This window comes from Apus apus, chromosome 3, assembly GCF_020740795.1.
Source record: "Apus apus isolate bApuApu2 chromosome 3, bApuApu2.pri.cur, whole genome shotgun sequence".
NCBI classification, from domain to species: domain Eukaryota; kingdom Metazoa; phylum Chordata; class Aves; order Apodiformes; family Apodidae; genus Apus; species Apus apus.
In genome coordinates, this window is record NC_067284.1 from 108,892,120 (window position 1) to 108,919,561 (window position 27,442).

The window sequence follows — 27,442 nt, forward strand, 5'->3', positions numbered from 1 at the left end:
TTATTTCTTTGCAGAACATAAAAAGTCAGAAAAAGATTTTATTTTCCCCTACATAGCATATAATTTACATCAATCATCCCAGGAGGTCAGTACCACTGGGATGTCATTTAAATACAATGAATATAAAGTAATGAAGCTCTTGCTGGAGTGGATGGCCACAATTCTTGGAGAAAGAGAACCAGTTTCCAAAGCATGTGGAGAAAACACAACGGGAGACCAAGTGAATTCATCACACCACAAAAATGTCTCCATCCTGTCGACAAAGTCATTAAAGGAAAATGAACCATTGTTACTCTAGACGCTTGCATTCCTTTGGCATAATAACCTCAGTATAGAAGCATTGGTGCAAAGAGAATTTGCACACACAAGAGAAAAAAAAATAATCTATTATAAAAAAAAAAAAGTATCTAGATTATGTAATGGAAGAAATCCTCCATGCTCCAAAGAAGAGACAGCCTCTGCAGAAGCCACAACTAATAAGGAACCGTATGCAGTGGTACAGGGCCGTTTCTTTTCCTCCTGCCAACAAGTCAAAGTAAATGCCAACATGGACAATTCTTTTCAGATAACCCACAAATGGTGTTCTCCTTTAGTTACATGAATGTTTCTACCTTTTGCTGTTCCATAGCCATCCTGCTTTTTAAGATCCCTTGTTGAGATTGCCCCTGTACCATTTCCCTTTTCGTATCCATTTGCTTCCAATAATTTTTCCAGTCTCCATTAAGGCAACATGTGAGGAATGCAAGGATTAGAAAGGTTTGCTGTCTTCAATTTTATTTAATTCTTTGGCAAAGTGTGTACAAACAAGAGAAAGTGTCACATGCATACAATAAGTCTTAGCATATACCAGTTTCAGAAAATAGATTATACTTCTGTGGATCTCGCTCAAGGAAACACCACTTTAAAGCAAACCACTGTACAACCCCTGGTAAAAGAAACAACAACAACAACAAAGTAGCATTAAAAAGCTGCAGCAGAAATCCCTGCTTTTATCATAAATTATTCCATGGTATGGCAAGTCCTGTTTGCTATGCTAATTAAAACAGAAAAGTGCTAAATAAATTATCACCTTTATTGTCAGAACCATATAGGTATGTAATACATAGAAGTACATAGATTATATTCTATTTTTTTTTTTTTTTTAATACAAAAGCACTACATTGATTTAAGCAAATACTGAAAGGGAAACGTGTCCTTTATTTATTTTTAGCAACTACCCTGGAACAGAGAGCCTACTCAAAAATGAGCAGAGTGCTAGTGAGGAAACACATGCCAGTGAACACCAAATCATACCTGTTAATTACAGCTAATACTCTCACAGACAACAGCAAACATACTATTTATCCTTCACTTGCAGCCACTGAAGGATAGGGAAGTGAATTGGTTTGCTGGCAAATGTCCCAATTAATTGGGCGTGCTATTTATTAGGGTGCTGATTAAAGTGTACTCTGCAATATAATAGTCAAGTATGAAGCTGCCAACTCTTATTCACTTCTGGCTCATATGGATGAAAGCAGGGGAGTAGAGTAGCATAATATGAAAATAATTATGTATTCTGTGCCAAAATGGATTTAAGGCAATTGCAATGCCTGGAAATTAAAGACCTGGAGAAACAGAATTAGGTAGCACCATGTTCTTGAAGATAGAACTTTGTGTTGTGTAATCTACTTGTGACCAAGAGCTTCAGTCTGTAAAAGTCATTTTGCACATGTATTAACACTGCTCTCAGAAGCCAACACCATAGGCACACCCTTCAGTGAGCAGCATGCAAATAGAGGAGAGAATAGGATAAAAGCAAGGTTTTGTTTCTAACTGATCTGAGTCAATTCACTTGAAGAATAATTCCTTAGAGGGGTCCTTTTTCCAGCCACTGACTCCTCTGGCCTCTCCAACCAACTGCCCTAAGACTATCACTTAAATAATGCTTGTTTGTTGTACCCTGTTCCAAACCATGGATTCCACAAATGAGTTTGGGAGTTTCCACACTCAATCAAGGAACCTTATGCTAATAATTGCATATATTATCTGAAGTAACGCTTGAGGTTTGATCTCAACCAAGATAACTGCCTGAGGAAACCAAAGTCCTGATCTGTACCAGCAAAGAATTTCTTGGTCCTGGATCATTCTTCACTTACCTTGTTAGCACTGATGCAAGACCTGAATAGAAGGTCCAGCTGGCCACAGTTATTAACAAGCTTACAAATCTGCACATGCTTTTGTTCCTACCTACTTTCTACAAAGGTAACATTTTGGCAACATCCTGCATTGCACCTCTATAGCCAGAGATACTTAAGGGTGACCTCTATGATTAGAGAACTTCAGCCAAAAAAACTCTCAGTGCAGAGTATCTCTTACAAAGCCAACTGTGCCCCAAAAAAACAGGGACTCTGAATAAAAAGAGCATCCTGGCAGTATGCTAGATGTTCTGGTTACCTGAAAATGAGAGCAGTAAAGATGGGGCAAAGTTCCAATTCTCTCAAGCAAGGGAAAGAGCCAACACTAGCAGCCAGAGATTCCCCTAGTTAGGGAACAGGTAGCAGTTTTAGCTAAATATTGTCCATATGGATCTCAAGGAACTCACTGGAGCAAAACATCAAGAGAGATTAATCACCCATGTAATTGCACCTGCCCATTAATTACTCTTGCTGTCCTGCCTGCCACCATTTAATGGAAATTGTCGTACTTCACAAAATGCACCACCAAAGTAGCTTAACGTTGGCTGAACCAAAAGCATAGTGATTACTCTAATAACTGTATATGTTCTGACAACTACGAGATCAGGAGTAGGTTTCAGTTTCAGGTAGTCACCTAAAATTAGGTGTCTACATGTGGGCTGTGTTTAGGTTCCTATTGTAGCCAATGGAAACCCAGTTAACATGGTAAGTGCAGGCAAAAGACTAGTGCAGTTAATCCAAAAGCAGACACCTGTGTTTGGTCATTAGACTTGCTTTCTAGAAGCCATTGACTGCATCTGCTAGGGCTGAGTTTAGTTACCTATGTCAGGTACTCTGAGCTATGCTGTCTGGCCTCCATCTGCCTTTCCAAAGAGGAAAGGGCTTCACGTAGGTCCTGACTCTCATGTCCCAGCCCCATGGTGATTTCTCAGGTAGTCCAAAGGCATTTGTTCTGTCAATAGAGATTTAATTTAAGGCAAGTGAATTGAGCCTTAGATCACTATTGAGTACAATGGGAGCTTAAACAGATAGTTAAATGTAAACATTTACATTGTAGAAAACCAAATTTAGATGTCTAAACCTGGAACTCAGCTCTCCTCCAGCTGTCATTTATCCAAGGAAAATAACGTGTATAGATAGTTATTGTTTACTTATGTTAGCTATACAAATTGAAGAATGATGTTGCTTGCAGAAAATTTGCAGGTTTCTGAATCCTTTGTATCCTCAACAAAAATAAATCTTGGGTCATTTTGCCATGGAGAACATGTGGAATCCTCAGTTTAGTCATTTCAAAATGACATGTTTAGGTTATTATGGACTCCTGTCAAAAGCCTTTGAAAGATAAGTGAGAACTAGTCAGAACCCCGAGCTTTCCTCTGCAGAGGAAATATAAGCAGAGGACATTAGTTGTTTTTGGATTGCATATTAATATAATGGAAGTTTTGAGAATCAGTACATTCAAACCAGTAATTTCTTGACATATAGGAACAGTGCCAGAAATTTGCATCAAATTACTCCTGAACTGCAGAATAAATAACATTAGCTACAGGTTGCTAAAGATTTAATTTCCTCAGTGTCCTGAAACAAATTCATGTTATTTGTCCATGCAGAGCAGGTAGAATGCTGAGCATATGGTTCCCCAAAACTTTTTATCCCTTAATGTGGGTGCCCAGTGGTAGTAATCTGTGTATATTAGATACCAGATACAAATGTATTAGAGAAGCTTTTTTTTTTTTTTTTCTCTGAATAAATGTTTAAATATTTAGGGCCAAATTCCCTTGCTAAACATATGAACACAGCTCTCTTTGAGTTCATTTGAGTTGTGCATGTGTATCTAAGAGCAGAACTTGGCCCTTATGTTTTAGATTTTAGCACTAAGCATCCAGTGTAAAATAACGTGTGATCTGTAACACACAGGAAAGTGGCAAGACTTGAGTTTTTAAGAAAGGGTACAATTACAGGTTTCTGTCTTTCTTTTGGATAAGAAGCACTGCCTTCAGCAGAGCTCCTGAGAATATTCTTACCTCTTCTCTAGACAGTCTTGCTTTTGTATAAAATGCTCCTCCTCTGGCAGCTCTGAAACTGAGTAGGATAGTTTTTTATTTCTTTGCTACTCTCCGAATTCCATTCTGCCAGTTTCAACTTAGCATCATGATGGAAAATACAGAAGCATTTAAAACATTCTTAGACAAATGAATTAGATTTCTTTTTCATTATTAAAAAGTTAAGATGTTGATTTTAAACCATAGGCAATGCGATCAGATCAGCCAAAGGACTTATCCGGTCACCCTTTCCAATGAACCAGTATTACAACTGGGATCAGCTGAAGCGTTTTTACTGGGAATTGCTACAGAGTGCCAATACAGAACTCTTGAATTTGGAGAGATTCCCTTTTCTTGCTGTCTTTTTCACCCTTCTATTACAAAGTATTTGGGAAGCATCTAGATTTCTTGAGTGCCCATTTTATTTATAAGGCTTACATTCACCTAACATCCGGGACCATGAAAGACAAAGAATGACTGCACGATACTTGTGCAATCTTGTGTGAATGCCACAGGACACACAGTCTGATAGAAACCTGTATCAATGCCAAAAAAAAATAAAAAGACAATGCTCCATAAAAACAAAAAATCCTTGGAGTATAAGTGCAGTGATTGACCACTCTGAAATGTTTATGGGGCTTCAAAATTCCTCAAAAGTTACTTTCTCCCGTCTAATACAGCTCTGGATTTTCTCATTATCAAAAATTACTCTGACTTACCAACTCTGAGAGCATACTGAACAGCTCATTTATTTTAGTGGGTTTTGTGAACGTCAGTTTCTCGTTGGGGATTAAAGCTTTTGAGGTATGGAAGGCTTTTGGAAGATTTCTTAGGAACCTCACTGTCTACAATAGATTCTTTTTCTGTGGTAATATGCTAAAGATAATGGCATCCAGCACAGTAGAGAAAGATCTTGCACAGTTTTAAACTTTTACAGAGCCAAGTGAGAGTGAGCAGCTAGCTTCCTTCAGTCTTTTTTAAATCCTCCATAGATAGATAGACCGACAGAATAAACACTAATCCTTCTAAAAATGTTGTTCTAGTAGTCACCAAAATAATATTATTTTTTTTGCATTCATTGCAAAGGTCAATTAGAAGTTCTTCCATATAGCTTCTTCTTTTATCAGTTTGAAAATAACTTCAGTTTCCTTCCTCATATACTAGCTTGTTCTTTGCAAAATTGCAGAAATAAATACCATAGGAAAACTGTTACAATCCACTTATTTCATTATGCTTCAATAGTCAATTATTAATGAACATCTAAGAAGCAGAAATACCAGTAGAGGTCCAGTCTGGTTTGGCAAAATAGTTTCTTGTGCTTTTTCATGTAAGAGCACAGAAAAGCACATAGCTTATAAAGGGGCTGCAAGATTCAGTGTTATGCATGATGTCATCAGCTTCATGCAATGAGAGTGTTGATTACTTGCTTATAACATGGATATTTTCTTCCATTGACTGTTCTATCCAAGTCAACTTTTCTTTAAATGAGACTGCATAACATTAAAAATCATCCAGTTTTGACCTGTGGCCTTGCATACTATATTTATGTAGATAATAAGAGACAATGTATTAAAAATCCTCTTCATCCTCTGACATCCTGCAAGCGTCTCAGTCCCTGCTGATGCTGCAGACTCTACATTATCCCCACTTTACTGAATTGTGCCTTTTATAGCATCGATATTTCAGTAAGCATGCACCTACCCCAGACAAATGATGTGTTTTTGACAACTGTTGTCAAAATGCCCGCCCACTCCCTGCACATCTTGGAGCAGTGTTGAAAACAACTGCTCTTAACAGCGTGGACAAAGTCGGTGGAGGTCAACACCTTTTGCAGCAAATTCTTCTATACACTCTGAGAAAAATCCTGTTTGTCTTATTCAGGCACATTGTCCCACGGGCCCTCCGCAAGGCACGATTTGCTACAGTAAGCAATGAACTAACGTTACCTTGTCTGCATCACTGAGGCAACCATTTCTGCTACTAGCATTTCAACTACTACTTCAGTGGATCTGAGGGTGGAAAACTACTTTTCACACCCCTCGTCAAAACCAGATCATTCTCCTAGAGAGGGCAAAGTCCCAGTGACCTTGCATAAAGTATGTGCTGAGGTACAAGGGGGTGAGTTAAGGACATGGAATCATCACTCTGAAAGGCACTTGTTTTAAATTCGGAATACTCTCATGGGTAGAATAGTATTTACTAAAGGTTATATTGATGAGTCACATATTACAGTAGAATTAACAGATAGTAACAGGCCAGTTCTCCTTTCACACCACTTAAATCAGGATGGGTACCACTGAAAGCCACTGAGCTACCCGTGCATAAGAAACACTTTAATACTTCTGAAAACATGGTATACATGCTCTTGCTATAATTCCTACTTCTCACTTAATTTTCATTATTGCCTTAAACAGTTATATCTCTGTTGGATCCAAAGCATAAAACTGGGAAAAGAAGGGGAGTAGGGAAAGAGCATAATGAAAGAAGTAAAGGATGGGAAGCCAGGAGAAGAAAATTGCCTGTCCCATTCTCATTTACTCTGAGATACAAAGCAAACAACTTTCAGACTTGCTAAACATTTTCAACATACTGAGAGCTCTCTGTTTATTTCAGATGTGTAAAACACCATAACTTGCCAGTAAATGTAGCTAGGCAAGCAAGTGCGTGCACGAAGGTAACATATTAGTTACAAGAATTATAATTGTCCTATCATTACCTTTTCTTTCTTTCCTGAATCAGAGTGAATGTGCCATAATCTAGCAAGAATCTCATGATAAGTAATGTCAGGAATTGCTTCTTTTTTTCTTTTTTCTTTTTTTTCCTGGAGCTGCCAACTGTCTGTTTGAGACATAACATCACCCCTTACTGTAGCCTTCCACATAAAAGCAACACGAACAGTAAGGTCTCTAAGCAAGCATGAATGATTGGCTTGCAGAATCTTTACCAAAAAGGGAGTTTATTTACTTGACACAGGTCATAAATTTCCTTAGAAAAACTATCAGTGGTAATCTACATGTGGTGTTTCGTAAATAGAGATTTCCTCTGATTCCTTGAGTCCGTGTTCAATTGTCAAAAACAGTGGAAGATGGTTTTCTCATGCCTAGAAAAATGAAATACTCTACCTCTTTAAAATGGAGTGGAAACAAAGTGCTGAAAGACTTCACATATTCTTCAGCAAGTTGGGCATTTAGACATAGAAATGTGAACGGATAAGGAGCAGAACCTGAAGTAGCGAGTCACCTAAAGGCTGCCTCTGCTGCTCTTACATGAAGTAGCACCTCATTCCATGAAGGCTCCCATTGAAATCAGTGGAACTGAAGCCAGAAAAAGGCTTTTCTTTCTTACCAAGGGGGAATTTATTTATTTTTTAAAAAAAAAAGAAAAAAGAAAAAAGAAAGAAAGAAGAGGGTGGGATCTGCCTTTTCATGTAATGGGCTTTTATCTGCTCGAAAATCACACTAACCTCAGGGTGCCAAGCACAGTATGTTTGAAAGCATTCCAAGGATGGGAAGAGCTGCTCTATCTTCTCCACTACAAAGTGAAGCTTGGTAGTAATGAGAGCTGCTGTGGTCTTCCAAGAAAGGTTTGGCATCTGCTTTGCCCCCTCTAAGGACTTCTTACTTGTTCCTCCTGGATACTTCCAGATTATGCTTTCCTTCTTGTACTCAAATTAGGAAAAATCAGACTGAATTCATGATGAGTTTTGCCATGAAAGGACAGAAGAATTTCTCCCTTACTTTTCAATATGTATACATTTAATAAATTATCTAAATATTTATAAGATAAACTAGAATAACAGGTTTCGGTATTAAATCACATAAGCTCCTAATATCCCAAGGTCAGAGAATTATTCACATCAGAATATCTCGTGTTAATGGTGAAGATTTTAATTACCCATGTTCCTTCTAGGGCCTGACCAGCATTTGAAATAAATAATTTAAAACTTATCATACTTATCATAACTGAATTATGAAGTGTGTTATGAAAGAAATGCCCAGAATTTGTACACGGATTTTTTTTTTCTTTTCTGTCACTTCAAAACAGACTATTTAAAAAAATCCGTAGAGAATTTTGACTTCTGAACTGAGAGTATAAGCCAGATTTCAGCCTGGAAGGAATTTTTATGGTTGAATTATAGACTTCTAAAAGACACAATTTAAAACTGAACTGCTGACAGTCATTCTGGTCATATTTTATAAGCTACTATTAAATAGGACAAGACCTTAAAGGAGGAATAGATCCCGTATCTGTCTGCTGACTCGAGGGTTTCTTATCCTTTCCTCTAAAACATCTAGTGCAGCCTAATGTCAGGCTAAACTGACTACAGATCCAATCCAGTCTAGCAAGCCCGGTGCTGCTATGAAGGCCTTGCAAAATTAAGCTGCCAACTACTCCCATCTGTACTGAGCACGCGCAAGAAAAACCTCAACAAGTTTCAGCAACTTCTAACTCGGCCAAGTTTGGGTGGATCCTTTTGGTCAAGGGCAACAAAAGGAACTTATCTGATTTTTCCTCCTTATTCCACTCCTACTTAGTAAAACTTCCCATCTCGGCTCTGAAATAGATACCGGGATGATTCTAAGAAATTTTAAACTGTTGTGAAACAATGTGTTTTCTCTTCATGCCAATCTTAGAAGCAGCAGAAGTTTTTCTGCTGGAAGTTTCCAAAAAACTCGGCTTGAGGCAGGCTCGGCATTGAAAAGCTCATCCTGAACAGTTAAAAACTGGCAACGTTAAGTGAGTGAAAACAAGGTCTTATACTGGAAAGTGGTAGACAAGCTTAACTGCAGATTCTGCTGGCAGCTTCACCTCTGATACTTCTTCTGCCAGATCTTTGTCTTTTATTACTAGAGAGAACCATCCCTGTGATGCCTAACGTTTTGTCACCTGCTCTTATGGCTTGTTTCTGAGCTGATGTTGTTGTCTCCTGTCACTAGGCTGCCAATTCCACAACAGTCGATTGATGCCATGTTATTCCCCACACATCCAAGTTCTTGAGGCCACACCTAGTTTGGGGCACAGATCCATACACAAAAATGTGACCAGGATGCTCAGCATTTTCAGGATTAAATTATGTCATACTGTAAATATTATTATGTTCTTGATCCTTTGGTCTGGCCTGACTGGCCTTAGTTCATCACTTGAGTGAATCTGCAGGAAAGAAAGCACAAAAATAGACTAATTTTTATAGATCCTCAAAGATTTGGTTTGCTCTGTCTATTATGTTTTCTCTACATTTACTATTACCATATGCTTTCTTCTTCAGTTACACTCCTGTAGACTGTACCACCTCTTTCCCAGTTGTATTTTTTTCATTCAGTTTAGAACAAGTCTTCACTATTTGGTGTTCTTCTATTGCTCCAGTTTGAAAACTCATTTTATTAACAAAGAATCTGTCTAAAAATTATTTCTGCCATTCATACTATTGAGAATAGATTCGCAGTGGGAATCCTCACCATTGCAACACAGAGAGAAAGGATCTGGTGATGTGCTTGTGGTTGGGAGCCTTAAAAACCACCTCTCCAACTCAAGAGTGACTTACATCTTGTAGGATCTTCTGTGTGAGCTTTATGGAGCTTGTATCTGGCCAGAGTGCACTTCATTAGTCTCTTAAAAACCAGCATGCAAAATTTAGGGACTCTGCAAGGTTCCAAATGTATAAATCCTTTTTAATTACAACCAGTTATACCACCCACTTTCACCACAGTTCGTCAAGGGAACCAGTTTTCATTGAGGTCAACAGAAAAACTAACCATGAAGTTTCTGGCTCATGCTGCTTTTATATATGCTGAAAGAAAAAAAAAAAAAAAAAGGAAATAAAAAATAAATTAAGCTCTCATTTTTAGCCTTTTTATCTCTAAAATAATATGCTGATTTTGTCTGAAATCATTCAAGGAAAAAAATAAATTCCTTTTTCCTCATTCTGCAATTAGTTAAACAGAAGCTGGGAGGAGGATTAATGGAAAGGAACAAAGTCAATCTTGCCATAAAAAAACAATTTGGCCCTAATTCTGAGGACCCAAACAGTTCATTTTTAATCGGCATGTTGCAAGCAAAAAAAAAAATTATAAATTAATTATTTACTTGAAAAAAACAGATGAAACTTTTTTCTATTCATACTACAATTCAGGTTTTTACTGCCCAAAAACACAAGCCATACTTTCTCTTTCAAACACTGCCATAAGATGACAAGTAGCCTCACATTTCTTTCCTTCACAGTGATGACACAGGCATTTGCTGCTTTAAACTTAATTGAAATATAGACAATTCCAATGGGGCTAAGAGGTCACAGACTGGGAAGGAAACAGGAGAACCCTACAGTAGGACAGAGACCTAGGATTGCAGTCCATCCTTATTAGAGAAGAAGAAAATAAATAATTAAAAAAAAAAAAAATCTGAAGCAGTAACTATTTACTTTGTTATTTGCATGATGCGTGTTTCCCTGTATGCCGTGGAAAAGCCAACAGTTTTTCAGAGGTGACATGGCAGGTTTCTTACCAGCTGTTAGAATTTTTCTCCCGTTATTATTGGTATGCTTTACAGATGCACAGCCCTGCTAATCCTTGGATTTCTGTGAACTTAGCACATATTTTTATATCTCAAAAGGTATATATGGTAGTAGTACCCCAGTTTATACTGAAGGCAAACTTGCTAAAAGGCTTGTCCAAGGTCACAGAGTAAGTTAGCATCAAATCCTGAGACAGAGTGCAAGAGTCTCAGCTCTCTGTCCTCACTTCCTACTGAAGATACTGTGGGAAAAACTAATGATCTCAAGATATAGATTTTCTAAATTATTTAATAATTTTCTAGCCTGTCTTTCAAACATTTATGCTTATGTTTGTATCAGGGACCATAAACACTAAAAAAAGAGTGCATGGTGCTGAAATATTAAATGCATTTCACTAATTTTAGGATACAAAGAATGTTCTTTTATCTGGGCCTTAAATCAATGGAGCAGGGACACAGCAGTTAATCAAACCACAGTAGCCCATAGTCTGACTACGAGTGCTGTAGCTACAGAACTCATTTCCACATGCCTACTTAACAGACCAAATAACATGCAAATCTAGAGTTAATACTTGTCATACTTAAGAAAAAAGCAAAGAATAGCTGGGCAAACAATCAATTGAATCAAAGCGAAAGTAAAGAGCTGCCAAGAGACACTAGAGCTTATCTTGCCCCTACTGAAATGAATGGAAATTTGGGCAAAACCTTCTTTACCATTAAGCTGACTTAAGTTCACACACTTTGGCTTGATGCATATTTTCATGAGCGAATAAAAAAGTTTGGGAAGATAGCTGTTGGAAAGAGACTATTGGCAAACTCTTAACTATAGTAATAATTGCTGACATTGCTGTAGTCACTCTGACTAAAAATATCCAATACAATAACAAACTCTGTGAACCCATTCATTTATTCCCGTTTCACAAAGGTTATTTACATATATAGAGAAGCTAAAAATAAATTCTGTATTGCTCGTATTCACAGCACATTCCAGCCCAATAAACTGGCATCAAAACTACTTGTTTAGGGAACATCATCCAGATTAGAATCTTTCAAATTTGACAATTATTTTTCATCTTGAGGATACGATGCTTGCACCAGGAGTCTGCTGGGCCCATGTTTTAGAAATGCAATGGTAAACAAACTCAGTCCTCTTAAAAAAAAATACCTTTTTTGTCTAAAAGCAATATAATTCTGGCTGTCTTCACAACGAAGTCAAAAGTTAAAAAGCTAGAAGACAATTGAAATTGCAGCAAACGAAGCCATACTCATGAAAATCCTGTTTTAGAAAGGGGATCCGAAGGTGTTTGTTAAGATACAATTTGCCGTGCAAGCGCATTTTTTCACTAACCTCCTGCAATTCTCTAACATCTTAAAATATGCCCCATTTTGCAACCAGTGCTAAAATTCCGAGAAGTTCTGAAATAAAACCTGGGGAAAGCCGAGCAGCAGGGTTGCTCTCCATTTCAGCCAAATCCAAGCCAACGTTCCAGATCCTATATACTGGAACATAAATTATTATTTCTGAAAAATGCCATCCAGGTTTTTATGCAGGTCCATAAACATTACTGGTACTTTTATTAATTTGTCAGTTAACCATTTAAATAAAATCCTAGCGCTCCGAGTTGTGATCTGTTCCAAGCTGTAGTAAGTTCCTGTTAAATGTGTAAATGTTCAGCAGAAAGATATTTTTGCACAGAGACTGAAAGTCAGCTGTGCCAGATACCTGAAACTTTGTTAGGGCGTTCAGTGGAAAATTTTCTTTCGACATTATAAATAACCACGGACTATTTTAACTGACCTTAAACTGGTAGCTTCCAAAAACTTGGGTTTATCCTGATTAACTTTTTATTTTATTTTAGTAAGGCAAGAGGAGATTGTAAAATTTTTAGTGGGACTAATTAAAAGTGGAAATGTATCATCTCGTTTGAAATTAATTATGATTGTCAGACTTACATATTACTTGGGTATAAGACAACCTCTTGGCTTTTTTCTAGCACCTTTAGAATGTATTTCCCTTCTGACCAAAGGAGGGGGGAAAGCCAAAAAACCTATGGTCATAAATATTTTGCCAAAATAATTACGAAAAAATACATTTTCTGTATTGCAACTCTAGCAAACCAGAGCTTTGAATATCCTAGTCCCTGTAGGTGAGAAGTAATTCTCTTTTAGAAATCCCTGTGGCCACTTCTGGGGAAAAGCAGATCCCTGTGGTTGTTGGGGAAGTGGGACACGTCCAGGAGGGGTTTGCGGTGTTATCCACAGCGATTGCGTTTTCACAACGAGATACAAAACTTCCACAGTCGCTGCAACAGGACCAGGAGTAGAGAAAATATGCGGGGTGAGCAGGGAAAGGGGGGAAAAATAGACAAAAAAAAGGGGGGGGGGGGGAGGAAAGGGGGAAAAAAAGAAAAAAAAAAAAGAGAAAAAAAAAAGAGGCCACAGATCGCTGGGAGGCAGTGGGTCAGGGGCTGTGACTGCCCACGTTAACCGTGGGAAAGACCGAGGAGGAGCTGAGTAACGGCGGAGGCCGGTGCCGGGCGCGGAGCGGAGCGGAGGCGGCAGCCGCGGTGCGCGGAGCGAGAGCTCTCCCCTGTGACCGAACATCAGATCTTTTCTTATTCTTCTTTCAACTCAGCAACGGAAGGAGCAGCGCTGCAGCCCGGCCGCTGCCTTTGCAGGCACCTTCCCGGCGTGCAGAGCCGGAGGTTTTGCTCTCCTGGAGGGGCAGAAATGTGGGGAGGGAAGGAGGCAGGAAGGCGGCCGGGGGGTGCGCGGTGGGCAGCGCTGCCGCCCGGGCCGGCGGAGGCTCCGCGGGACGCGGAAACAGTCCCAGGAGCGTCTCTTCACCCCTCACCCCAACCACCCCGTGCCCGTGTGCGTGGGGGCTGCGGGGCTGCTTGGCCGTGCTTCCCGTGCGGGGGGAGGCAGGCAGGACAGACCTGGCGTTTCTGCTGGGCCAGGGTGCTGGACTTAAGGTTTGTAAAGGCTGCATAAAAAGGACACATCTCCCCCCCACACACACCCCACCAAGCACAGACAGACAGACACACACCGCCCCGAGTCACACACAGGCGGCGAGCAAGGAGCACACACGCAGCGCCGACTTTTTACAAGAAGGTGGAAGTGGCAAGTCGAAGTAAAGCCTTAGAAATTAGAGGGAGGGTTGTGATAGGTTGTTATCTGCGCGGGGAGGCGTTTACACTTTTTTACTATTGGGTATGTAAATTGTTTTTAATAAGATCTGCCTTTTTTTCTTTTTTTTTTTTTTCTTTTTCTTTTTCTTTTTTTTTTTTTTAAAGGGCGAAAACAAACCAGACTCCCTTTACCTTAATAGTCTGAGGGGGGTTTTATAGCTTTCATTCATTCAAGGAAATGGTTTAGGCTTTAGACTACCGGAGACTTAGGAAAAAAAAAAAAAACAAAACACCAACCTTTGGCACCAGATTATTATTACTTTTTTTTTTTTTTTTTTTCAAGCAAGAATTTTCATGCCTTTTTTTTTTTTTTTAAATAAGCCTAAAGTGTTAATGGAAAAAACCCGGAGAGAAGTGGAGATCGGAGACCGTCTCCTGCTCCCCCCCCACCCTTCCTCGTCCCCGTTCCCCTCCCCGTGGGTGAGAGCGACTTAAAGCGAAGTTTCTCCTCCTGTGGGGGATGCACATTGTTTTATTTATTTTGAAGGCTGCAGAAGTCTGAGGACTGAAGCACCACGTGCTGCTGACTCTCATCAGCATAATGATCGCCTTAGCCAGAGAGTCCTGTATATATAAACCACAAAAACCTAATCATTAGAAATCCCAGCCTCCAAAAACCACATTCAGGACAAAAAAACTGGCGGTTTGTTTTTCGGCTCCTTCATCTTCCCCGACCTCAACTTCTTGGGACCCAAAAGAAGTTTGTTGGTTTTCGTTGCCTTTTTTTTTTTTTTTTTTTTTTTAAACCCGATTTTTCAGAAAGAAAAATAACTCAAGCAAACCGACATTTTAATGATTTTTTTGCTGTTGTTGTTCATCAAGGGCGGGAAAAAAAAAAAAAGATATTTTTGTTAGCCTCTTCAACTCAACAGACTTGGATCCAGCAGCGACTTAATTAAAAGGACCGGACCGCACCGAGGCTGCCTTTTCCCAGAATTTACTTGGTCATATTTTAGAAATCAGCCTAAGGAGGGGTGTTTTGGGGTGTTTGGCTTCATTGTTTGTTTTTTTTTTTCCCCTCCAACTATGCTCCCCGCTTTTTTTTTCCTTGGAATCCGAAAGTTCAACTTTCCTTAAGTCCTAAGCCTCCCAAAGGAACCGGCTAAATTCTGTCTTTTAATTATTAGTCCTGTGACTTTCCTCCGCACCCCAACACCACCAGTGACATTATTTCCACGCCGAAATCGCTTCGGGAGTGCCTTTTTTTTTTTTTTTTTTTTTTTTTTGGGGGGGGGGGGAATCACTTTTCCCAATCCCCTTCCCGAGCTACCGCTTTCCCTCCGCTTCCTGAAGCCAAAGGCAATAAGCGGGGGGAGCCCAGCAGCTCCTCGCCTCTGTCCCAGCGAGACTTTTTGTTTGCTCCATTTCTTTTACTTTTTTTTTTTTCTCTTTTTTTTTTTTTTTTTCTGTCCGGAGAAGGAAGATTTCTTCGTAGGAAATCGGGACATTCCCCTGAACACCCCCTCTCCGGGGCTGAGAGTTACGCTCCTCTCTTCTGGCGGCCGCCAACAGCAGCAGCCCGGGAAGCTGAACCAGCAGCCAGTTTTACTTCTCCCGAGACAAACCTTTTGAAAAATCCGAAAAGGAAAAAGAGGACGGGGAGGGAGGGGAAGAAAAAGGAAAGAAAATCAAGCACTTGAGGGAAGAAGCGGTGGCTAGAAGGAGGGAAAAGAGCAGAGAGACTGTGCAAGAAGGAAGGAAGGAAGGAGGAGGAGGAGAAGCAGCAGCAGCAGCGTTTTGCAGCTGGGCAGAAGCCGGGACCATGCAGTTTCCAGCCGGGCTTTGCTGAGAGGGGCAGCCCGGGACCTCACAGCCAGACTCTGTCTCCTCGCTGCTCCAGGCTGCAGACGCCCCCCCGACTGGCATCGCCCCCTGCCCCGTCTTTTTTTTACCAAAAAAAAAACCAAACCCAAACAAAAACAGACTGAGATTTTATTTTTTTTTTTAATCGTGCCTTTAATCCGCTCCTGGGTTTTGCTTTTTTTCATTGTTGTTGTTGTTTTGTTTTTGATTTTTTTTTTCTTCCTGATTTGCTTTTTTTGCTCCTTATCCTCACCCCTCCACTTTTTCATTCACCCCTTTTTTCGCCTTTTTTTTTCTTTTTTTTTGACAACCCCCACCCCCCGCTACACGCCTCCTCGTGGGATCCCCCTACCGCTCCCCCCCCCCCCCCCCCCCCCCCGCCCCCCAATTCGCTAACTTGTGGCTGTTGTGATGCGTATTCCCGTAGATCCCAGCACCAGCCGGAGGTTCAGCCCCCCCTCCAGCAGCCTGCAGCCCGGCAAGATGAGCGAAGTCAGCCCGGTCGTAGTAGCCCAACAGCAGCAGCAACAGCAGCAGCAGCAGCAGCAGCAAGAAGCGGCGGCCGCCGTGCCCAGGCTGCGCCCCCACGATAACCGCACCATGGTGGAGATCATCGCTGACCACCCCGCCGAGCTGGTCCGCACCGACAGCCCCAACTTCCTCTGCTCTGTCCTGCCCTCGCACTGGCGCTGCAACAAGACCCTCCCGGTGGCATTCAAGGTGAGACACCCCCCGCACCCTCCCCCCCCGGCAGCCGCCGCTGCCCGGGGCTGCCTCTCCCGGCGCCGCGCTTCCTCCCGCAAAGCCGCCTGTGTCCCCCCTGACCCGCAGGGGCTTCGGTGTCCCCGCCACGCTTGCAATGAATCCTGTGCCCCGTGTCCTGCAGGGGCTTCTGTGCTCCCCCCCCCCCCGCGACCCGCAGGGGCTCCTCTGCCTCCCGGCCTGCTGTGCCTCCTGTGCCCCTTCCTCAGTTCCGCAATGCCCCCCGTGTCCTGCAGTGGCTTCGTGTGTCTGTGTGTCCCCCGCCCCCCACCCAGCAGTACCTCCTGCTCCCCTTGTGTCCTGCAGGGGCTTCCCTGCACACCCTTTCTGCTGTGACCCCTGTGCCCTCCCCCCCCCTCCATAGTCCTGCGATGCCTCCTGTACCCACCCCCCAAGCCTTGCAGTGGCTTCTGTGTTCCGTCCCCGTCCTGCAGTGCCTCCTGTGCACCCCCCCGTCCTGCGATGTCTCACAGCTCCCCTCGTCCTGCAGTAGCTTCCGTCCCCTCTCTCCTGCAGAGCCTCCTGTGCCCCCCCTCTCTCCTGGACCCCACCGCACTCCACTGCGTCCTGTGCACCCCCCGCGGTGCCTCCCCGTACCTCCCCGTCCTGCAAAGCATCTTGTGCTCCCCCTGTCCCGCTGTGCTCCTTGTGCCTCCCGTACCGCCTGCTCTGCCCTCCCGCCTCACCGTGCCTGCGCTGCCCCCTTCACCCTCGCAGCGGCTCCGGTGCCCCCCTCCCCTTGCAGTGTCCCCCCTCCCTCCCTCCGCGCACCCCGCCGGCACAGCGTGCACCCCCGGGAACAGTCCCGTTATCTCCATCCCCGCCGGGCAGTGCCGGAGTGTGTCCCCCTGCAGCACCCCTAGAGACACCGCCTTCTCCTCACAGACCCTTATCCTGGTTTTTGTTTGTTTGGTTTGGTTGGGGTTTTTTTGTGTGTGTGGGGGGGTGTTTTTGTTTGTTTCTTTTGTTTTTGTTTTAAAACAAAACAAAACAAAAACAAAAACCTTTCCCTTCCCGAGGAAGAGATTCACCCGTTTGCTGGAGTTCAGTGTAGGGGTGCAAAGTGGGTGCCCCCATCACTGAGAAGCCCCATAATGCATCCCTGGGGGTGCCCCTGCCTTCCCTCCTTGTTCTCAGGGGTGGGCCTGGGGTATTTAGGTTGGCTTTGAGGCGTTCCGGGGGCTGCTTGCTGGGGCACGAGGGTCAAGATGGGGGCGTTGGGGTGGGAGATGAGGCTTTGCCCCTCTACCCCAGAGGCAGCCGGGACTGGGATGCATCTGGGAAGGGAGGACAGGGCTCCTGACGGGGGGACATGGGACCTCTTCGCTTTTCCTGGTGGGTAAGCGGGGAAGTGTTTGACCAGAAGACGCTCGCCTTGGTGGGGCTCGCACAGTTAGATTATAAATATCACCCCGATATGCACCGGAATGGTGCTTTTAATTTTCTGTCTCCATCCCCGCTGTGAGCGAATGAGAGGAAAAAGATTTTTCTAAAGAAACCTGTAGTATTAACAACAATAATTGCGTGCTGTGAAGCGAGCCCTTTTCCTCCTCTAGCAATAGTTGCCCCTGTGTTTTTTCTCTCCCACGGCCTTTGGTAGGGACAGGGTGATGGCTCAGGTGTCCCACAGCACCTGCCCAAGCGGATTGCGGGGTCAGAGGCAGGGTGTGGTGTTCTTGGAGGAGCTTGTCAGGAGAAATAATGCACCTGGAAATAGCTCAAAATATAGAAGAGTTTGGAAACGGGCTCACCCAGCGCTTTTCCAGAACGTTGCCTTGTTCTTGTGTCCGTTCACGGACGTTCATCTGGCAAAAACTAGTAGAAGTGGTGAAATGAGCAAGAGCTTAAGATGACTGGTGATAAAGATGAAGTTTTGCTTTGATATTGTTATAGGAGTGCAAACTAGAGTTGACTGTAGTGCTATTGTGTGGGGCAGGCAGCCTGGAGAGCCTGGAGCTGCGGTGGAGCCCTTTGCATGAGGCCTGCTTGTGTGGGTTGCGATGATGGGACCATGTAGGAATGGCAGAAAATGGGGTGTCTTCTGTTTTCGTAACTTGGTGTAGCACTCAAAGTCTCTCTAGGCGTGGACCACGGTGATTCTGATTCACAGGGGCTGCGGGGTAAGGAGGAGGAGCTTTTGGAAATCTGTGATTATAATTTAATTGATTATTAGATTGAGCTGGTATTATAGTTACTCTTTATAGAAGGGACACGAGAGCTTTTACATTATTTGCATTGCAATTGTCATTTGAAATGTCTGAGCCTTCTCTTACCTTACAGCGATTCAAAGGATGCGGTTGCAGCTCATTAGAATAAGGGGAAGATCTAAACTAAATATTAAAGTATTTAGAACATTATTACAATGAGAATGCTTCCATGTGATAAAAGGCTAGAAAAAGGTTTAGAGCATTTCCCAATCTTTTTGTGTTCATATATTTGTATTTATAGATGTCCTATATTTCAGTCTTGTATTTGGTTGCTGGCAGGGAGGTGTAGATAGGACCAGTTTACTGAGTATCCATTGCCCCTTGCCCCTTCTGCTGTGGGTGCATCTATGTTTTCACGTGCACTGTGTGATGTGTGCTTAAAATACGCCAAAGATACACACACCCTTATTTACTGGTAAATTAATTTGAAACTGCGTTGAAATAATTTTGACCATTTTAAAAGCCTTCCTTCATTTTTCAAATGTAACTTGGGTGCAGTTGGCCAGTACTTTTAGACTGAAGAAGCTGCAAGTATCAACACTTGACTGTGATAGGAAGGAATGGGAATTATCTCTGAAAAGGAAAAAAAAACAGACAGATTTGGGCTATAGAAATCTCGACTGAAGAGTAACTTGAAAGTAAAATAGCTCACAGACAACACACTTTTTGAAGTTTTATTGGCAATAAATAGTATGTTGATGATAATGTTTTGAGTGGTGTGTTAAGTGTGTCATAATTCTCTCGCAGCGATGTCTAGTTAAAAAGTATTATGGACATAGAACTGCTTTAATTTAAAACAATAGATATAAATCACATGCAGGAGAGGAAGTATGTCATAAACAGTGCTGGATTTGATTATAATTTTTAAAAATAATATTGGCGTAGTATTAGTTTTTAATTTTAAGTGTTAATATTTACACGCACTGGAGAGGGAGTCCGTGGTGAGTGTACTAATAGAATTGTTAATGCAAACTGGCTTTGTGGGGAAGAGTATTAGACATCTACCTATCAATATAGCTCTATCTAGTGATATTCCAGCATAAAATAAGTATATATTGTGTGTCTGGGTCCAGATTATACTCACTTCTTAATCTGAATAGCCAGCGGTACTTGGATTTGAGTCAAGTCATCAGAATTTGGCCTTCTGTTTATGTGTCTGCCTGGGAGCTTTTACTGAAAGCCATAAAGATCCGAATTGCCACGTTAGATGTTACAAGTGGTTTCTGTATGATGCTGATAGTAGCAAAGAGCCCTAGTGGACCTCAAGGCAGGGGAAAATAAAGGAGATGTGAAGTCTAAAACCTCTCCCCAGTAGCATCACAGTAGTTGAGGGTCTGTCAGCATTTCTACTCCAAACTCCAATTTTCAGAGTTTATAACTCAGCTGTTTTAAATAGCTTCAAGCTGAAACCTGCTGTATGAATTGTCAGCCCAGATGTACATTTTGAAACAAAAAGTTGTGCAAGTCGGTTATTCTGGTTTAAGTTAGAGAGCATTAAAATGTTTTTCATAGTATCAGATGCTTTTTTGGCAATTGCTGGAATAGGCGTTCTCAATACAGAAGATTTTACATTCAGAGGCTGTTGGATTCAAAGTTTCACAAGAAAAACTGTTGAAGTGGTAGATATCAATGTCTGAAACCAACTATTTATTTAGCACGGACACTGGCTTTGTTGTTGAAACAAGCATTTTACTCTGCAGAAAGTTTTAGTACCTGTGTTTGCACAGTAGTTTTGCTTCTTGCTTATAACTTCCAGCTTTAGGTTACATACTTTGGCCAGTCCAAACCCCACTGGACCGAAACTGGGCAAACAGGTTGCCTAACCAGACAAGAATTGTGTTACGCAAAAAATACATCGTTATTTTCAACGTGTAAGAATTGGTTTGGTTTTATTATGTGGCTTCATCTGACTTCATGTATCTTTCTTGAGCTTAAAAAAAAAAAGAAAAAAAAAAAGAAAAGGAAGCAAAATCTACCTTTCATCACTAAAATGCATAGGTAGTTCAATATGGAAAATGAAGATTTGGAAATAGTAGAGATATTTGTGTTTAAAGAATAAATAAGGATTGTGTTCTGTGGCAATTTTTAATCTTTTTTTTTTTTTTTACACAGTCTTTACTCATTTCACAGTGCACTTACAATCCTCCTTCTAAGAATATGTAAATAATTTTGATTGATATATGGCATAAAATTACCCAATCAAAGTTTCTGCCAACTGTCTTTTGGCATGCAAAGTTACATTTTAAAATTCTCTAAATGATATGCATTTCATTGGGTTTCAAACTTGTTTTGCAAAGCTTTTTTTCTAACCCATGCTATATGCAGGTGTGCAATAGTCTTCTGGTATTTCATGGCAAAAAAGTATGAAATCATGAAAAAAGCAATCATCTTGCTCCTGGTGCATGGCCCGGAAGTTTCCCATGTAATAGGACTTTATTAGCCAAAATTTTTATTTTCACCTCTGATTTCAGTTTGTATTTTCCTTCGGTCTTCTCCTAATGGGACAAATTGCAATATTGCATCATACTGCACCAAAAACCTGGTGCAGTTTGGTAATGATGCAGCTTATGATGAGGCGCAATCAGCCCAGTGACTCTGGCAGCAGCTCGTGCAGTTTTAGGTGGATGCCTGAGCTGACAAATTGAACTGACATCGTCGAGTGGAAGGGACAGGGAGGAAAGCTCTGAAAAGCAACAGGAGGGCAGGGGGAGCCTTTTAAGAGGCGTTGTTCCCTCCTGCCCAAGTGTTGCAAGGTGTACCCGTGTTCGGGAGACTGAGTTGAGAGGGAGAGGTGATGCCATTGGCAGCTCCGTGCTGTGGGTACCCAGAGAGGAGGAGGTGAGCAGGAGCTGCAGTCATTTTGCTCCCTCTTCCGAGGCCCCTGGCAGACTCACACTTCCTCCTGTGCTCTCAGGTTCTTTGCATTTCTGGAGATAAACTGATTGTTTTGTTTGGTGGTTTATTTTTTGTTTCGCAAGATATGAAAAGCATAGGTTGCAGCTCCCCTGGATGCTGAATAGCGGGACAAGACTGTCCAGAGATAATGTGATCTATTGCAAACTAGGAAAGGAGCGTTTTACAAGTAGTCTCAAGCCCCATGCTTGAGACTTCTAAGGCAATATCCATTTATTAAGGGTTAGAGTCAGCTCTGTAATCTGCTCGGCAGATTATTATTTGTTATGTGATTATTATTTATTGTTCCTTACACCTCTCTTTGAAGCTGTCAGACGTGGCTGCTGGCACACCCTAGGCAGTGAGCTGGTGGGACCTCAGATCTTATCGGCAACAGTGGTTCCTATGTTTTTTATTTTTAGGGACATTCATATCACTTTAAAGTAAAATCTTTGCTTGATAGACAGACTTCACAGTATTTTGTGGCAAAACTCAGTTTAAAGTTGTGGGTGGTATTACCTGATCTTTTATGGAAAAACAGAAGAGCACCAGGGTACATCCTTTTTATACAGCATTTCAGGTTTGCTTTCTTCTTTCTCTTCAATAGTTTTTTTAAATAAGCTGAGCTGTGCTTTTCAGAACTATAGTCTATTTTATATATTTTCAGATTTTTTATACCTTCCATCATTACCTACTTACTATTGTAGAGAAACATTTTACGGTGCACTGGGCTACGTAATGCTCTATCTTTATACTCCAAACTCCTCATTCTTTCCACTTAATATTAAAGCGCAACCTGCAATTATTCGTTTCAGACGGGATCATTTATGGCAAAGGCATTTCAAGCAAGACTTAGGTTTCAGGAGACAGTCAGTTACTGTCAATAATACAAAAAGTCATGACTGACCATGTAAACTGGTAGAAACTACAAGGCAAGAGACTTTGTATCTCAAGATTATTTTTTTTCAAGTTAGAGCTCAGCAACGCAATATTTGTGAATCTCTTGAATTTCCAATATTGGTGTTAGCTAACTGGGCAAAAGGACATTGTTTTCTTGGTACTTTTTGTGGACTTTTTTTACCCCATGTGAAGAAGCATGTATATTGTCTTTCTAGTAACTTAGTGGCCCTGTTCCTGTTTATTTTTGCTTTAAAAAGTCATGGTGCAGTAACGCTTTAGGTGTGCTTAGTGTTCTCAAATTAAAAGACAGGAGCTGTCTACTCCGTGGCACTTACCTAATCAGATGTTGGAGCACTATGCAACCACTGAAGCATAAAAGTGAGACTATCAGCTAGTTGAAACATAAGGAGAAATGCTTTAATATCTCCTATTCACCTATCCTGGAATTTAAGGGAGGTATCAGTGCTAACCACATGCAACTCTTGTGAGCGCTATGAAAATTTACATGCCTGCGAGGAAAGACAGCCTTTGTTTTATATTGCATCTGAAGAGTTTGAATTCCAGCCATGAAGTGCTCCACTGCAGTGGCTTGTTAGGTGGAGAGCTTTGTAGGATAATGCCCCCGGTGTCACTCCCGGGATGGGTAGGTGGGGGTTTCTCTCTGGCTTGAAGTCTGAGGCGCTCCAGGGTCAGGTTGATGGGTGCAACCAAGAGAGAAGCAGAACCAAATTTGGATGATGAGGCTGCTAATAGTAATTTCTAACTTTCCATTTCAAATGTGCTCCCGTATATAATTTAGGGATACAACCCATGCCTCCTATTTTCTGGCTGCTCACTGCTTGCTAAGAACAAAGTTAGCCTTCAGGAAACATTAAACCATACAGTCTACATAAGGATGCTAAATGTTTCTGAAGAAATGTAAAAAAGAAGCTCCCTATTAGTCTATGAGAAAGGGAGACAATGCAAGATGTTCCTTTGTTTGATGTGGCACTTTGTTCTGTGTTCACCTAAAACATGACTCTTCACCACAGCAGGCTGGAGAAGCTGCCACAGAGCTTTGTAAGGAGCATGGCAGCCTGCAGAGCTGGGATGGAGACAGACATTTTCCAAGTGTTGCTTCACAAGTTGTGGTTGTCTTCCCATTTTAACAGGTGGTGGCCTTAGGAGAAGTGCCTGATGGGACAGTGGTCACTGTCATGGCTGGAAATGATGAGAACTATTCTGCAGAACTGCGAAATGCGTCAGCTGTGATGAAGAACCAGGTGGCCAGGTTTAATGACTTACGATTTGTGGGCAGAAGTGGAAGAGGTAGGCCACTGCATTTTGTGTGTCCATAATGAGGTAAAACCAATGTCTAGATGTCAAACTTAATTTGCAATGAAATACTGATCAAACTGTAAATACATTGTTGTCAGCCTTTCTTTTGAAGGGATGAAGGCATGTTTTATTTTAAACTTTTGTTCAAGTTTAGGATTTCTCTTCAGTTTTTCTGACTCCTCCCATCTCTGTATGATTTTTATGAGACACAGGTTTTCAAAAATTATTCACAGAATACCTGCTTCCCTATTTTAATCATATAGCAAAAGTAGAAGTAAATGGAGGCATCTGTGATCTGGGTTATGTGGAGTTAGAGAGGGTATCTCAGGCCACAGCAGTGAGAGATGGAGAATTCCCTTTAGCGGCTCCTGAAGTTGTTGTAGAAGACCTGTAATTAAGAGGGTTTTGCCTGTCACATGTGCTGTAGATTATATTCTTTAAAGCCTTACATCTTTAAAGGCTCACAGCTATTGGTGGAAAGCTTCCTAGAGACTTCCCTGCCCTTTACAATCAAACTGCATATGACCTGCAAAAATAAGTTCCACTTTTCTTTTTAGTAAACTGGTTGACTTTTTATGACTTGCTGGTAAACCTAGGCTGAACTAAATTTAACCTGTACCTTAAATGACAGGGTAACTTCCAATTATTAGTTTCTTTTTGAAGATGTAGAGTGCTGTCATTGTCTTCCAGCTGTTTAGGAGCTTCCTATAATCTCAAAACTGCAGTGCACTCATAGAAAGCCTTTGTGATCATTGCAAATTTGCAAGAATTCCTCTTAAAAGTGTGTTGTAGCTGCTTTCAAATTTCAGGTAATGATTGAAAGGATAGCTTGAAGGAAGCTGGCACTTCAGTTTTTGCTGCATAAATCTTCAGAGGGGTTTGTGGTATCAGTCAGTGACACAACCTAGATATTTTTGCTTTTATGTATTTGAAGTAATTATTCATTTTTTTAAAAACTATCCCTGTATGGGACAGAACAAAGCAAGAGAAGCCTAACAATTGTGCTAGAAAATTAGCAAAAAAGCTAATATTCTTAAGAAAGTAATATTCTTTAGAAAGCAGTTGCAGTTCATCTTAAGGAAGGAAAGGATATTTGGCCAAAAAAAAATTAAACGTGTGACAAAGGCCTGGATAACCTAAATCAGTCAGCAGGCTTTTACAAGTGCTTTGTTGAAGTGAATCCGTAAATGTGGCTTACAGAAGCTACTTTTTATTTTAGTGACCTGACCAACAATTCTCTTTATCACCTTACAACTTAAAAATATCGATAATAAAGAATACCTTGAATGACAGAATAACTATTGCAACAGTAATGCAATATAAATACAGAGTTTATTGCCCTTTTGGATAAGGTGTTACTTCTCTCTTCCATTTGTCTTGCTTTCTTTAAAAAAACCCCAACAGTCTGCTTTGTTATTCTGCTGATGGATTAGGTTTGAAATTTCTCTGGCTCCATTGCTACTGCTGCCTTACAGTAAAAGTTCAGTAGTGTATCAGTCTTTCTGTAGTGTTGAAAAAGAACTGAAATGTGATGTACTACCTCTGATCTATGAATTTCATTTGAAACCTGTGATATATACTTTTTATTAAAGCATAGGAAATGAAACAGAGGGCCTCAGTAGATACGGCTACAGACACATACAAACACAAACCTCCTAAAATTTGGTTCCAGTAGTTTAATTTATATTTTTATTTAGCAGACTTGGAATAGATTTTTTTTTCTGATCAATCTGGGTAGAATCTATGGAAAAGTGATAGTGTACTTTCAAACCCTCAACATATTTATTCAAGAGACTTCAAAGAAAAACAAAGGGTGTGCACTGTTTTACTATATTGGCTTTCTGAGTTTTGGCTAGTTTCCCAAATAGCAATTTTTATATTTAAAAAAAAAAAAAAAAGAAAAAAAAAAAAAAGAAAAAAGACAGACTTAACTGCTTGCAGACTTTTCACGCATGGAAGATGAAGAAAGCTTCTTTTGATGAAGTGTAATTATGTCCAAACAGAGCTGACCCCCTCCCCCTATATTTCTTATGATCTTAACGGAAGAAAGTAGGGCTTTTCCTTTGAAGCAGCCGGGACTCGGTGGAGGATCTGAAATGCTGCATTCTGCTGCCAGAGGCAGGATGGAGAAATTGGTCCAGACTTGTCTTCCAGACTTAGAACAGAGAGGGGGAGAGAGACAGAGGGAGAGAAAGAGAACGAGTTATCATTAGTGATAGATTTTTCGAACTCTGCTTAAAATAGCAGGAAAAGAAAGCAGTAGTTGCAAACAGAAGTGAGAAAGCTCCTTACTTAGACAAATATCGATAGATATGGGTCTTGAAGTAGAACAGGAAAAATAAAGTAATAAAGAAATTATTTTTCGGTGGCGAGAAACTAATCCACACCTGTTCCTGACTTTAGATTTACATCTTTCTAAACAGCTTGCTCTTTGATCTCTGTATCTCTAAATTTGATTGTGAAGTCTGAATCATCAACTTACTACTTCACCTCCTCTCCCACGTTTTTTCTTGCTTCCCATGGCTCAGTGGAGAAACTTGTTTTTTATACATATTAATGTTTCTTGCCTGACAGAAGCTTCACGTTTTTGTTTGTATAATTTTTCTTAAACACCTTTTCTGGATTCATAGGTAACTGGGGCACTTTATGTGTATGCACAGGTTGGGTGTATGTGGTTTTGTGGCAGTAGGTCACTTTTACAAGCCCAATCCACAGCACAGAGAAGAAAGAATTCCTGTCTTCAATAAGCAAAGGATCATAACCTTAATTTTATTCTGTCCTGATACTATAATCACATTAGCATCTAACTGAAAAAATATGCAACACACACAAGCTGCCGAGTCTCATTTCAGGCTAATTTCTGGGCTTTGCCTTGTGCTTCAGCATATGTCCATCTCGTCCTCCTGTGTCAGCTTGGCTCACATGTGTGAATAACAAAGAATGCATAGTTTAGGCACACTGAAGCAACGGTGCCAGATGACTGCTTGCTGGGGAATTTAATAAAAGAGAACTACAATTAGTGTTTAGCCTTTAAAAGTGGATAGTTGAAATGACTAAGGGCAATAAAGAAAGGTGATAAAAAGTGCATTAAAGGATTTCATAGCTGTGGAGGGATATCTGTGAAATATCTGTGGAAGGCATAAGCATCACTGACACAGGGGACCTTAAACATTTATTTTGCTCTTAATCCTGTAATATGTCAGCCATCTTTTGAAAGCTGTGGAACCTGCATGCACTGGCAGGGCCCCACAGCTCCCTGCCATGAAGTGATGTATTTTTCACCAAGTGTGGCAGGGCTTCAGCAGTGTTACCTCATTAATGCTTTGTTTTGTTAGAATACCAGTTAGGGGACAAAACCAGTTTGCCTTTGAAATTAAGTGCTTACCTGTTCTTCTTAGGTTTGCTGAGAGGTGATAATTTAGAAATGCTCACAGGTGAGGTCAAAACATAGTTCTTGCTATTTAAGTGTACACTTTTTCTGCTCACTGTATCCTGTTGAGGTATCTGGTGTAGAAAGTCATGCAGACCTCGTTTACAGGGTCTTATATTTTGTCAGGTTAATTCTTAGTCGTGATAGACTTTTATAGCAATTCAGCATATAAATTGAAGGCCACATTCTTCACTCAAAGGTATGTGGAAAATCC

At 41.1% G+C, this 27,442-nt stretch overlaps 1 protein-coding gene across 7 annotated transcripts in view; it reads left to right on the top strand.

The window, feature by feature from the left end:
* The window catches only part of RUNX2 (RUNX family transcription factor 2), a 148,429-nt gene that overhangs the window by 44,436 nt on the left and 76,551 nt on the right, over positions 1-27,442 (top strand). For 3 of the 7 annotated variants that reach the window (XM_051615112.1, XM_051615113.1, XM_051615114.1), the window contains 2 exons: positions 16,148-16,440; positions 23,633-23,789. In XM_051615112.1, the coding sequence (XP_051471072.1) occupies positions 16,148-16,440; positions 23,633-23,789 (450 nt within the window). Of the gene's footprint in view, positions 1-16,131; positions 16,441-23,632; positions 23,790-27,442 lie in introns of those variants that run through there. The other 4 variants (XM_051615115.1, XM_051615118.1, XM_051615116.1 and 1 more) reach the window with 3 other exon arrangements.